Here is a 15,655-nt window from a genome sequence, read left to right on the forward strand (position 1 = left end):
GTTATGGTTACGAAGGCACCAAAAGTCACATCCAAAGAAGGACTTTGATTAGAATAATTTGAAAGACATTAATTATTTAGGATTATTTTATTTTATTTTAATTTTCTCCACTCAGAGCTTGAGCCGGTCAAGCAAGATAATCTATATTTGAAATCTATTGCATGTTGATTTGACTATTTAGGCATCGCAATTTTTCGCCTAAGGAATTATTTAGACTTCCAACGACTCTGCGGTCTATCAATTCGGAAATTAATTAAAAATTGAAAAAGTTGTGACAATTATTTATTTATTTATTTATTGATATTTTTTTTCATATAAAACTTGTTTTACATAAAATAGATAAATTATGAGCTAATTTTCGGTAATCCAAAGCCTGCAATTTTTTTTTTTTTTTCAAAATGTTGAGAAATAAAATAACATGTTCACCCTTTAATCATTAATTTTTTTTCGTTATTAAATTAAGCATTGGATGACATTTGGTAGGTGGGAAAAGGACTTTTTCCACCCATGTTTTAAATTCAATCTAAATAATACACATGTGATAATTGAAAAATCTAAATATTTATTTATAACTTAGTTATTGTTAAATTTTTTTATTAAAGACAAGAATAAAATCGTTATTTTATTGTCAATATTAAAAATATATAAAATTTATTATATTTTCTCTCATAGATTTTAAAAACTAATAATTTTATCTCTATTTAATTTTTTAAAATTTGAAAAATAACATCTTTACAAATTTAGGGTTTTCATATTTTTCAAATTGTAACTATCCTCAAAACTTTTAAAAATAATCATTTCACCCAACTTTTGAACTTTAACTTTCGGCATCCTTTTTGACATCCTTTCCGATCTCTTTTTTTGTTTGAGTTGACAGGAAAAGATGATGCGATGATTTTACACGTACTTCTAATAAAAAAATTTACACGTACTTCTAATAAAAAAATGACGATTTTAGACGTATTTCTAATAAAAAAATGTAAATACCCTCAAAATTTTGATTTTTTTTTAGATTAACAATAAAATGACAATTTTACACGTACTTCTAATAGAAAAATTTAGTAATAGTTAGATCATGGATGAGTATTTGAATCTTTTAACAATCACATATATACTTTTGAGATTAAACTAAAATTTGGGTAGAAAATAGTCCTTTAGCCTTTGTAGATTTATAAAACTAAATTCACAACATATAGTTTTACAGGAACGAGGGTATTGTGTGATGTGTACAAGAAGTATTTAGTTGTTTCTTATAAAATTTTCATGTCGAAACTCAAAATAATGAAAGGGGAAAAGAGAATGAAATGTAAGTGTTGTCTAATAAGTTAACTCAAAATTAACGTAAATTATGTTTTGATTAATTAAGTTAATAGAATAAGAGAGGCGCATTATGTTGGAGGAGGCGACCATCAAGATTCAATAAACTTTGTAATTTCAGCCACACCTCACCATCTCAACATTGACTTTGCTGTTTCCTTCTTGTTAGGTTGTTGAATTTTTTGGGACGACTGCTGCAAGTAATCGGTGGTAATATTTTCTTTCTTCTTTCTCATTTCTTTCCAAAAACTTTGTCATTAATAATACCAAAATCCCTCTATGGTAAAAGACGAAAAAAATGTCAAGTTTGTTGGTATATTTCACAATATTTTGCATATTCTTTAAATTGTTAAAATACATTTTGATATATAAAATTTAAAAATAAAATTATGATAAACTAGTCAATAGACTAAAAATGTTACATAATTGAAGTTAAATTAATATTTACGTCGCAATCTTGTAAATGATAAATTAATAAAATGAGGGCATATGGGATATTAAAAAAAAGACACCATATGTCAACTTTTCTCATGATCGCTAATTTTTGTTTTTTGGACAAAGGACTATGTCCTATCCAAATTTTAACTTAATCTTAAAGTTAGTTGTACTAAATAAAAAATTTAAATACTTATTTATCCTTAAATTATTGTTAAATATAAGGATAAAACTTTTATTTAACAATAATTTTAAAAAATATATAATTTTATCTCATTTTCCTCTCAAGTTTTAAAAATTAATATTTCACCCCATGCCTGAACTTTGAAAAGTGATTTCTCCCCCCTTAAATCCCAAAGCTTTTTCTTCACCTCTCTCTCCAACTATCGACAATCGGCACGATGCGTTACTGGATGACTCTCTGTCATCTAGAGATTTGGATGATGAAGCATTGTTATCCAGATCTGGACAATACTCATTCTTTAGATGACTCCGCCTTATTCATCTGTTGCTTGCTAGAAAAAGTGACTAAATTTTAGGTTTAGAATCCTAAAAAGAATAAGTAAATTTTTTAAAATTTAATCCAGAGAGAAAATGTTAATTTTTCAAACTAAAACTTAGATAAATATTTGAGTTTTTTGTCTATTATAAATATATATTTGGCATTTCACCAAAACTTGGGTAGGAAGTAATCCTTTAATCTGTTTTTTTTCTTTTTTACTTAAATAAGATAAGTCAACCTCATTGTAACCATCCACCACAAAGAAAGATTGCCATGAAAATCATCAATTTATTTATTTATCATACACATTTTGACATATTCATAAATAATAATATTTCATTTGAACAGTATTTTCAGCTAATTGATTGATTGATGACATGAAGGGATTAGGGAACCCGACTGGATTAATTATAGCCATTAAATTGCCAAGAAATTCAACATTTTGGCAAATTGACAAAACAAAGCAAGCTAAATTATTTAGGATTAGTTTGGGGTTGTTGAAGAAGTTTCCTCAATAATAATTAATTTTGATAATTTATAATATAAAAAAGTGTTTGATATGAAGCAAGTTTTACATGTATATATATATAATTTTAAATATATAATTAAGTATTTAAATAATATAATTAAATATAATTTTATTTTTAATTTAATATCACCACATCAAATTATGAAATATTGTTTAAGTTCTGAGTTAAATTTTCAAAATTAAATAAACATAGACTTATTATTTATAGGCTAGCATTCTAACAATGACAAATTATAACTTTTAGAATTTAAAAGCTCCTGTTTCACCTAGAACATCCTGAGGTTAGCATAATTTTTTTTTTAAATAAATGATTTTTTAATTAAATACACAATATAATTAAAAACCAAAACTTTAGAACTATTCAATGAAGTGATAAATCAATGATAATCATCGATCGATAGCTAGATGTCATTACCAATGACTTGTCCGATGACACCTCCAACTTGAATTGATAGATTATCAAATGATTTATTGAATAATTAGATATGTCACCAATTTTGCTGTTTTGTCACTCTAGATTATTAAACATTTAAGTAACATTGTCTCATCATTAATGACTAAACACATCTTATTAAGACATATTTGATCGCTTTGTTAGATAGATTAGTCGATAATTTACCTAGTGGTATTGACGGTGTTGTTGGACACATCTCTAGTGATGATATTAGACTACCATTAACAACTATTGTTAAAAGACCCTTAGACAATATATAATATTCTTAATTTTTAATTTTTATTTGAAAATATATATTTAATATGTTAATAAAACAATAAAAATATATACATGTAAAATAAGTACTGAATTGAGTATTAATAATAATGCGTAATTATATAATTATATAATTTTAAATTAAAATTAAAATAACAATCTATCTTATCATTAGTGTTAAAATTGATACCCTATGGATGGCTTTAAAAAAATTCTATAAAATAAGCATATTTAAGTCATTCTATGCATTTTTGATGTAAAAACAATTTAGAATTTTAACAAAATAAATACCCAAAAATTTTTATCTATAGTTGGATTTTTTTTTATAAGACCACAAGTGAATTAAAAAAAAATAAAGGCCACAGCCGATACTTAATCACGCTGCCATAATGCCCATTTTGATAAGGCAAATTACTAAAAATTTAAATATCTGCCACCTATTAAATTTTATTGTTATTAATAAAATTATTATTTATTAAAATATTTAAAAAATATTAAAAATTTATCATATTTTCATCTTTCAGATTTAAAAAATAACAAATTCTCTCCGTCTAAAGTTTGATAAACTTACATTTTTCTTTTAAGGTTTTTTTCTAACATGTTATCGATAGTTGAAAACAACGATGGCATTCTCTCTCTCTACTTCTTTGTCCATCCAGTTTAGTTTCTAGCCAACCTTGATTGACGAAAGCTAGAAACGAAAACATTTCTTTGTCTTCCAACAAAGATGATAAATCGTTGTTTAAGGGACGACGACGAATCACGTCTTTGACTGAAGACGAAGAATGGTCTTCACCAGTTGGTTTTTCTTTGTCAATAATGATTAGAAATAGAACAAGAGTGAGAGAGAAGCTTAGAGAGAGGGAGAACATCATGGTTGTCTTCTTCGATAGCGGATAGTAATTTTAAGAAAAAATATTAATTTTTTAAATTTTGAATGAAATAAATTTATTAGATTTTTAAATCTTAGAGAGAGAAAAAATATGATAAATTTTTAATTTTTTTAAATATTTTAATAAATAATAATTTTATTTTTAATAATAATAATAAAATTTAACAAATAATTAAGTAGTTAAAATGTTAATAATTAACAAATAGAAAGTTAGGTATGCTCCATACGTCGGTGGGGATATACACATTTGGGCTTTTGAAAATATGAACCCGCAGTCCCTATTCAAAGTCAAGCTGGGGCCCCGCCATTTTTATCCTCCAGCCACTAGAACCTTGACAAGGAATCCATATATATAATTATTTCCAAGAGTTTCTTTATATTATTCAACATTTGAGTCTCTTCAAGTTGTATAACTCTCCAGGAAAAGAAATATTGGTGGCTTGGTTTATATGTAGAAGTTCAGGAATTACCTCTAGATAATTAATAATACGCTATGGCTCTTGCTCTGAAAAGGGTCGATTGGAACTGTTTTCTGCCTGGTTGTCTGAAGGCCAAGGAAACATGTCCTCCTCCTCCATCAGAGCCGAGAGTTCAGGATGATAAAAATCAAATGTCTATGCGGAGATTTTCACTTTCTGATGTGAGTAATATTAGCTCTCCGATATCTTTGAGCGATTTGTCAAGCTCTCTAGTGGGATCAAATCTTCATATATTTACTCACAAGCAGCTGGAAGTGATGACGAATAATTTTTCCAAAGGTGAGTTTCTTGGAGAAGGAGGGTTTGGTCCAGTTTATAAAGGATTCATTGATGATGAGCTCAGGCCTGGCTTGAAGGCTCAGCTTGTTGCAGTTAAAGTCCTGGATTTGAAGGGCTCTCAGGGGCATAGGGAATGGCTGGTAGGATTGTCACATGTGTAAATTATTTCATTAAAAGTAATATTTACATTGAAGATTGTGATTTTAATGAGAAATGATTTTGATTTTCCAGGCTGAAGTAATCTTTCTTGGACAATTGAAGCATCCTCATCTGGTGAATTTGATTGGATATTGCTGTGAGGATGATCACAGGCTTCTGGTTTATGAATACATGCCACTTGGAAACTTGGAGAATAAACTATTTAATAGTACATTAGCTTTCTCTTAAACTAGCTACCTCATCTCTATTTTAAAACATATATTTCTCATCATTAATTAATGTGTCCATATTTTTTACTGTATAATGCAGATTATGCTGCATCATTGCCCTGGTTAACAAGAATAAAAATTGCAATTGGTGCCGCACAATGTCTGGCTTTTCTCCATGAAGAACAGATTCCGGTCATATACAGAGATTTGAAACCTTCAAACATCTTACTGGATACAGTAAGCACCTATATTCCAAGCCCTTCTTGTACTTTGCAAAATCACATCATATTCAGTCTGCTGGAGGTTATGTATTCAATTTTCTAATTTTTGTTCCAGGATTACAGTTCCAAGCTCTCTGATTTTGGATTGGCAACAGATGGTCCACAGGGAGATGTTTCTCACATCACAACAAGTGTCATGGGCACAGAGGGCTATGCAGCTCCCGAATACATAAATACTGGTAATAAATTTTAATTTGGATCCAAACTGATATAATTGTTTATCATGAAAAATAGCAAATATTGATGAGTTTTTTGGCAGGTCACTTGACGGCTATGTGTGATGTGTATAGTTTTGGAGTGGTTCTGCTGGAGCTATTAACCGGCAGGAAATCTATTGACAAGAGCCGTCCCAGAAGAGAACAAGATCTTGTTGAATGGGCGAGGCCACTGTTGAAGGACTTTAACAAACTAGAGCAAATAATTGATCCAAGACTTGAGGGTCAGTACTCAACTGAGGGAGTTAAGAAGGCTGCAGCCTTGGCTTATGACTGCCTGAGCCATCACCCCAAGTGCAGACCCACAATGAACGCAGTGGTCAACACATTGCAGCCTCTTCTGGACTTAAATGACATCCCCATGGGACCCTTTGTCTGCACTGCTTCAAGTGATGGTAGCATTACTCATGTGCACAGTAATGCACAAAAATATCAACAAAAGGATGAGGGAAGGGAAGAAATTGGCCGCCATCGACTCCGAAAAGGTCGCCGGCAAAGGCGTAGAATCAGGCCATCAAGGTCTAGAGCAGTATATTCTGATACTGCCTTGTATAAAACTCTTGGCACAAGCTTATACTCCCCCAGAAAATAGAAGGCATAGGGGACAAAGCATTTTTTTTTTATTTGTGTGATGTAACCTTACAACAGTTCTATATTGTAAAAAGGAGAAAGTGGTTATTGAAAAAATATAAATTAGCCCAAATTGTGAACTTGGAGAAAAACTCTGGCAAATCAGTCAAATTTCAAGTTACACATATACATTTGTACACTATGTATAAAATACAATCCAATAATATTCCAAAAAAATTAAGCATACACATTTTTTATATACAATTTAGATATTCAGATGATGTATTGTCATATGATTAGATGATTTTGAATTAAAAAAAAAATAATGTCTAATTACATAATAACGTATCATCTGTATATCTAAATTATATAAAAATATATATATAAACACATAATATTACAAATAATATTCTCAGTTTTCTAAATTTGTGGTTCATTAATATTCAAGAAGAGGACAAAGATTCCAACTTAATCATCTTCTGAAAATCTTAACCATGCTGAGGGCTTGCTGAGAAGTGCAACTCTACCAAAAATCTTCTGGAAAACCCTGTGAGAAGTGCTAGCTTTTGCTAATCTTTAAAAGCTCTGCAACAAATTCTATGTGGCAAGCTTGGATATTTTAATCTTCTACAAGCAAATACTTGGAGCATTTCCACCCACTCCATCCACAACTTGATACAAGGACCCTGAATTCCCCATTTGACTTTAGAGTCAAGAAAATTTTAGTGGGGATTGGTTTTGAAGTAGAAATGTTAACAACAAGAAAGAAAATCTCATGTCCATCTCTAGATTAATGGTGTCACTTTTACGATTGAGTAGTTTCATTTCAGCATAAACGATTGAATAACAATTTTTGATGGTCAAGAAAATCTTAATCACCACAAGAAAAGATGAACTTCACTAAAAATGAAAACTTTTAGAGTCATAAGTAGGACTTGTTTCCTATACAACCCACGCCAAAAACAAAAGTAAGCATTCCAAAACAATTAAAATATGATTTTGTGGCAAAACAATTGGACTTCTTTCTTCTAATATTGTAGTAATTTTCCATACTAAATCATTGAAGATCTGTATCAGTGTAATTTTCAGGATCAGGGAATCACCAGCTGTTGAGCATATTGATGAACATAGGTGTGAAGTCTTCTTCCATAAGTCTTTTATAAGTTTGGTTAATGAAAAGCTATAGATGAGAAATCATTTCAGAAAGTTACAATTCATTATTAAACCAAAAAGTCTAACCCCATCTTATCATTATAAGAGAAAATTTGTGAAAAGCTAGACAAGGACTCTACTTCTTCATTGATGGAAACTAAGAAATGAAAGCTAGCTTATTATAATTCAACTTAATCAAACATACACTAAACTGTTACATTTTACACATAAGAGTGAATTACCATTTTTCCGTTCATACGTCTCTATCTCTTCAATTCTTAAATTATAAATCTCACCTAAAATGTAATTCTATTAAAAAAAAAAATATTGATAAAAGAGCATAAAAGTCATTCCATCTTTTCAAAATTTAAAAAAAAAATTGTCTAACATCCAATGCTAGATCACACTTAGATGTAACATGACCAAAATAGCATATATTAGGTTAAGAAGTATAATTTCAACAACTGAAATAACACATTTTTAGGCACAAGTTGGACTACATTGCAACATAAAAAGTGCGACATTGGAATTACTCTTCTTATCACAATCACACCAAATAGAGTGAGATTTGACAAAATATTATAATTCTAGTTATTGTATTATATCTTTTCAATTTGGATCATCAACAGCCATTTTCAAAGTCAAAATAGTAAACACATGAAAGTAAAATAATTAAGGGTAATATAATAATTTACATATTTGAACGTTGTGTGAGGACTCCTTTTCATTAATAGAGTTACTTTTTGGGTAAGAGTTTATAGTTTAAAAATCCAAGGATGGGAACGTAATTCCCCAAAAATTAGTCCACAAATAATTTAGTAGGCAAAGCTGGAATGCATCTATATTATTTTATAACAATAAATATCCGTTCTTTTTAATTTTATAAAGGCCGAAAGACTTATTTCCACCTAGGGTATAGTGAAAACCTAAACCTTTATTTTTTAATTTTTAAAAACTTAAATATTCATCTATAAATCAATTTCTATTAAAAATATCAATTAAAATTAGTAGGTAAAATTATCATTTAGTAAAAAATTTAAAATATTAAAGTTTTATCATATTTCCTCCTCATATTTAAGAATCTAAATTCCCCTAACCCAAAGTTTGAAAAATGATAGATACCCCCTTAGGGTTTGTTCCTCTTTCTCTGATGTTGATTTCTCTTTTCCGATAGTCAGTTGTCCTCCCCCTCTCCTTATCTCTCCAACCGTCTTCAATCGAAGATGAAGACAAAAATAAAGATGTGTCATCTTCGTCTCTTAGACGAAGGCCTATCTTCTTTGTTTGAGAGACGAAAACTATTTTATCTTCGTCTTCGATCGAAAATAGCTGGAGAGCCAAGAAAGAGAGACCGAAGGGAGAGATTAAAGGGGGAGGGAGATAGTCGATGACTGAAGATGGAGAAATCGATGCCAAAGGAAGAAGAATAAACCCTAGGGGGTATTTATCACTTTTTAAACTTTGGATTGAGAGAAATATAAGTTTTTTAAATATAGAAAAGGAAAATACGATAAAATTTTAATTTTTTTAGTAAATAATGGTCTTACCTCTAATATTAATTAAGATTTTTATAAAAAATTTATTTATAAGAGAGTATTTAGATTTTCAAAAGTTAGAAAACGGAATTAGAGTTTCACTATACTTAGGTGGGAACAAGTCTTTTGGCCTTTTATTTATTCTATTTTCTTGGCACCTGTGGCCTCGAATATTCTGAAAAAGTGAGCAATGATGAAGATAGTCTAGAAAAATTTATCCAAAAAATAAAGATTGTCAACTAAAGATGATGTGATCGAGGAAAGATTTTTACACATAAGAGTGAATTACCATTTTTTTGTAAGGAAACCATCCGTCTCTATCTCTTCAATTCTTAAATTATAAATCTCACCTAAAACATAATTCCATTATAAAAAGGCTATTGACAAAAGAGTATAAAAGTCATTTCATCTTTTCAAAATTTTAAAAAAAATTATATAACATCCAAATGCTAGATCACACTTAGTTGTGATATGACCAAAATACCCTATATTAGATTAAGAAGTACAATTTCAACAACCAAAATAATACATTTTTAGGCACAAGTTAGGCTACATTGCAACATAAAAAGTGTGATATTGGAATTACACTCCAAAAGACACAATCTTATCACAATCACACCAAATAGAGTGGGATTTAACAAAATATTATAATTCTAGTCATTGTATTGCATCTTTTCAATTTGGATCGTTAGCAACCATTTTCAAAGTCAAAATAATAAACGCATGACAGTAAAATAATTAAGGGTAATATGATAATTTACACGTTTAAACGTTGTGTGAGGACTCCTTTGTATTAATAGAGTTACCTTTTGGGAGGAGTTTGTTGTTTGAAAATTCAAGGATGGGTTAGTTCCCCAAACCTTGGGTGAAAAATTAGTCCACAGATAATTTAGTTGGCAAAGCTGAAATGCATCTATATTATTTTTTAACAATAAATATCTGCTCTTTTTCATTTTATATAGGCCAAAAGACTTATTCCCACCCAAGGTGTACTGAAATCCCCAACTTTTACTCATAAATTTTTAAAAAACTCTCTCAAATATCTACTTATAAACAAATTTTTGTTAAAAATATCAGTTAAGATTAAGAGTAAAATTATCATTTATTAAAAAATTTAAAAGATTAAAGTTTTATTACATTTTTTTCCCTATATTTAAAAATCTTAAATTCTCTTAACCCAAAGTTTAAAAAGTGATAAATACCTCTATAGGGTTTGTTCCTCTTTCTTTTACGCCAATTTCTCCTTTTAGGACAATCAATCGTCCTCCCTTCTCCTTTATCTCTCCAACCGTCTTCGATTGAAGATGAAGACAAAAATGAAGACGTGTCGTCTTCATCTCTCAGACAAAGACCTATCTTTTTTGTCTAAGAGTTTTGGTTGAAGATAATTGAAGAGGCAAAGGAGAGAGATCGAAGAGAGAGATAAGGGAGGAGGGAGAATAGATGATGATCGAAGATGGAGAAATCGACGTTAGAGGAAGAAGAATAAACCCTAAGGAAGCAGGGTTAGATTCGAATCGAGCCAAGCTCAAGCTCCACCTCGAGCTTGGCTCTGTTTATATATAGTAGAGCTCGAGTTCGAGCTCGTCGAAGTTAAACTCAAACTTGATTCAAATTTGATTCGATTCGTTTCGAGCTTAAACTTTTAACTAGTTTATTATTAAAATAATATCGTTTTAACACATATTAATCAAAATGACGTCATTTTATATCAAAACTTTTAATTCATAAATTTGACGAGTAACTCAAGTGAGCTTATATAGTATTAACTTGTTTTAGGCTCATTCAAATCGAGTTTAATAAGCTCGATTTAAATCCAAAAGTATTTATTATTTTTTAAATTTTGAGTTAAGAGAAAATATAAAATTTTTTATAAATATAATAAAATTTTAACTTTTTAATAAATAATAATTTTATCTTTACCGTTAATTCAAATTTTTATAAAAAAATTTAGTTAGGAGAGAGTGTTTATACTCAGGTGGGAATAAGGCTTTTGGCCTTATATATACTCTACTTTCTTCGAACGTGTGGCCTCGAACATTCGGAAAAAAGTGAGCAATGATGAAGACACTCTGGAAAAATTTATCTTAAAAATCAAGTTTGTCAACTAAACATGATGTGATCGAGGAAAGACTTTTTGTAACCACATATGTAATTTTAATTGTAAGACAAGTGTTATATGGTGGAAACTTGAATTGCCACTTTAGCATATTAGATTTTTGTTTTTTAGTTGAGATCCTGTTTATAAAAGTTGGAGTAGAAGAGACTTGAACATAAATTTTCTTTTAAAAAATTTTACCATTTTATTAATTTTTAAAATAAAAATATTAGTATATTAATTTAATATTAGTGGTTTATTTATTCTATTTTATTATATTGTTTACGTCGAGAGCATATTTGATTAACCATTTTCAAAACTAATTAGTATGATAAACAAACTTGATTAGTTACTTGATCCTAAATAAAAACATAAGCTGAAGGGTCTGAATCAATGAGGCAAGATTTGGAAGAAGTTGATTAATTCTAGAATGTCTGAAATAAATTACACACGTATAAGACGTTGAAACAAAGGAAATTTACAAATTTGCTTACCAACAGAACATGTCAGCATGATATGTACAAATCCTACATCCTGGATATCAATGATCTTTGATCCAGACAAATCCATTACTATTTTCACCATGGAATATGTTAGTACCTGCTATTTTCACCATGGAATAAATAAGAATCTGGGAGAACCCATTTCACATTTAGCAGGGCTGCAGACAAAATCATAACCACAGCATCAGTAGAAGATGTCAAAGGAAAAAAATTAACTAAGAAAAAGCCTGACATTTGATACCAATTTTAGACAACCATAATGAGTAATCAACAGCTAAACCCAATAGGAGGAAACAAAAGGTTGAAACTTTACCAGCCGAAAGGTTCACATGCCACTATCTACCACTTATATGTAGGCACGACAGTCATAAGTCAATTGGGCAGTTATAATTCGATTTGGCAGTAAAGTTTTGAGTTTTGCCTGGAAGAGTAAAATGGTGATGATGATTTGATGAAGTGACCCTGTATTAGACATGACGAGGTGCCCACTTTCGTCCTTTGCCAGGGGGGCATCACAGTTTGATGGGCCTAGTTTTTTCTAGGCCTACATTTCAACGGTGCAGCCCGCATTTACAGCCCATATATGTTGTTACATTTGCATTTTTGTTTTCTCCTCAAGGTCTTGATTTAGACGGATCGAACTCAGATGACTGATTGTGAAAATGACGTATAAGCCACCATGCTAGATTACCCCAGTATAATATATGAATGACATTTGACCTCTTTTACCAGTACTGTCGGAGAAAGAGACCTTCATTGACCTTGGAAATTCAATTATATGATACTGTTAAATTATTAATATATTTTTTAATATTTTCTCGCTATACCAGAGAAGTTTGGGTTGTTCTGTTACATAGAATTAAACACGTTATGTTTGGGCAGTTAAATTTTAAAAACTTATAATTTTATCTATTTATTTAAATTTTTAACATATTTTTTAAACTATTTTTTATAAAAACTCATTATCTTATCCATTTATTTAAATTTTAACATATTTAATTGATTCTTTTTAAAATATTAAAAAAATTAAAAAATCTTCAAACTAACTATTTTTTTAATTTTTTAAATAATTATATATATATTTATTTATATATTGAAAATAGATCAACATAATAAATATCGGTTCAAATCTTCAAAGTTCAATCGCTCGGACTCGGGATTCCTCAGCTTTTTCTTCAAGTCTTCAAGCAACCTTCTTTGGTAATCTGCATTCTTCAAGCCATCGCATTCCTATCAGATTCGCAGTCATCTCTGAAGCAACCTTTCACGTTCAGCAGCTCGAGTTGCTCTGTCAAGCAACCTTACGCATGTTTTGTGATTGGGGGTTGCGTTTTCTGATTTGCAGTGCTTACGGATTTGCTTGAATCTGATTCGGGGTTGTGTTCTCTGTTTGATCGGTTGGTTTTCTGAGTTTGGTTGAGGATTTGTTTGTGATTGGGAGTTGTATTGTTGACCGGGAGTTGCATTATTGAACTCGGTTGTCTCTGTGAAGAGAAAGTATTTGTGGAAAATCCTGTGTGAGCTAGCACACCACGCGATTGTGTTTTTGCTTAGCCGAATTTCCTTCGATCCAACACTCCAGCTTTTGCCCAGTAAGCATACACACTCTCCTGTCCAGCTTGTTCCGACTGGAAACCACCAACTACAACATGTGTTTCCTGCTTGCGTGAATAATTTTCTGCGTTTTCATACACCAATTAAATGTTTACCCTTAAGTTTTCTAAAATGACATTGACAAGCCATTATATGTATTTATTATAATATTTGTTAAAATGTCATAAATATCTTTATCAGAATATATGTTGAATTTATAAATGTAGAGATCAAAATTTATATTACACAAAACTAATTTACTTGTGTTAAGATTCAATCTCTTACACATATATATCACTCACTTATATTGTATTTATTTTACTAAATTATATACTTATATACTACTAATTTATATTGTATTTATTAAATGTAAGACTTTAGTTATTAAATATAAAACTTTAGTCTCCAATATTATTTCTCAAGTGTAACCACCATAGATTGTTAGAGTTCATCATTTGACTTGTGCTTCAATACTATATTGGAATATATATTGAGTCTGTAAATATGAAGATCGAAATTTATATAACTGAAAACCCTCAAATCTCTTACACTTATATAACGCTCATTTATATTATATTTATTATATATGAGACTTTAGTCTTCAACAACTTTGGATTTTCAAAATTAATAAGTGAAAGTTTGAAGGGCCAAAGGACAATTTTCCACTTAAAGTATGCTCTAATCTCAAGTTCCATCCTTTAACTTTGAAAAACCCATTTATGGATTTATAGACGGTTAAAATTAATAAAACCCTAAACTCTGATAATTTTATTTTTTTTGCCCCCTAAACTTTAAAAACTAACCATTTTTCCCATATGCAAACTTTTAAAAAATAACATTTCTCCCCTTAGGGTTAAATTTTCAAACTTTGACATCATCTCTAGCACTATTGCTAGCGATCTCTCTCTTTCGAAGCTTTCTCTCTCTCCGGTGATCTCTCTCCGGTGATCTCTCTCTTTTCAGCTGAACACCGAATCGGTGTCGAATCAAGTTGGAGAGATGAAGAGTTTTGTCGAGAAGATGAAGTTTTTTGTCTTCTCAGAAGAAGATGAAGATCTTGTCTTCTCGGCTTGATTAGACATCGATTTGGTGTGCAACTGAGAAGAGAGAGATCATTAGAGGGAGAGAAAACTTCGGGAGGAAGAGGTTGCCAACAACAATGTCAGAGTTTGAAAACTAAACCTTAGGAGGAGAAATGTCATTTTTTAAAACCTTGCTTACTTATAGAGGAAATGATTAGCTTTTAGAGTTTTTAAGAGAAAAAAATATTAAATTTTATTTTATTTTTAATATTACAGATAAAATAATGATTTTACCCTTAAAACTAACAGACTCAACCCTTCATAAATGAGTATTTAAGTTTTTTAAAGTAAAAAAGTAAAAAATGAGATTAAAACATAGCCAAATGACTATTTCCCACCCAAGGTTTGATGTTTTCTCAAGTTTCCACCCTTTAACTATGGAAACACTAAACACCCACCCATGGCCGGTTAGATTTAACAAAACCCTAACCCTTGAAAATTTAATCTCATTTTCCCCCCTAAAAGTTTAAAAACTAACATTTTTTCCCTAAGTTAAGTTTGAAAAGATCACATTTCCCCCCTAGGGTTTATTTCCAAACCCTTTCACTTTCTTCGGTGCCATCGCCGGCCGTCTTCCCCTACCAACGATTTCTCTTCCACCGACGACCCCCCTCAACTCCACCCCAATGCATGCGACGTAAAGAGAAGTCGTTTGGAAAGAGAAATCGTCTTCCTAGATGACGAAGACGAGATCGATCGATCTCGTCTTCGTCGTCTTGGAAGACAATCATCTTCCCAGATGAAGAAGACTCGTCTTCCCAGAGGACGACGAGTCGTCTCGTCTTCGTCTGAGAAGATGATCGTCTTCCCAAACGACGACGATTGGGAAGACGAAGTTCTTCGTCTTCCACGGCTTCTCCGACTCTGATCGAGCGTCCAAATGGGAGGAAAGAGATCGTCGAAAGGAGAGGATGCTCTAGGAGGGAGAGGTCATCGGTAATGAAGCCGGAGATATCGTCGGAGATTTCAAAACAAAACCCTAAGGTGAAACTGCGATTTTTTAAAACTTCGGCTAGGGGAAAATTTTAGTTTTTAAAGTTTAAGGGGGCAAAATTAGATTCTATTTTAGTTTATTTTTAATATTATAGAGAAAATGATGATTTTACCCTTATCTCC

General features: G+C 30.6%; 1 protein-coding gene across 1 annotated transcript; it reads left to right on the forward strand.

Annotated features, from left to right (window-relative positions):
- Window positions 1–4,781: 4,781 nt before the first annotated feature.
- Window positions 4,782–6,728, forward strand: LOC123210775 (putative receptor-like protein kinase At1g72540). The gene is made up of 5 exons (XM_044629251.1): window positions 4,782–5,282; window positions 5,374–5,509; window positions 5,611–5,747; window positions 5,847–5,970; window positions 6,051–6,728. Exons 1-5 carry the CDS (start codon window positions 4,878–4,880, stop codon window positions 6,596–6,598), a joined length of 1,350 nt encoding a protein of 449 aa, XP_044485186.1. The 5' UTR covers window positions 4,782–4,877; the 3' UTR covers window positions 6,599–6,728.
- The last annotated feature ends 8,927 nt before the right edge of the window (window positions 6,729–15,655 follow it).

Source organism: Mangifera indica, chromosome 3 (genome assembly GCF_011075055.1).
Source record: "Mangifera indica cultivar Alphonso chromosome 3, CATAS_Mindica_2.1, whole genome shotgun sequence".
Classification (NCBI taxonomy): Eukaryota; Viridiplantae; Streptophyta; class Magnoliopsida; order Sapindales; family Anacardiaceae; genus Mangifera; species Mangifera indica.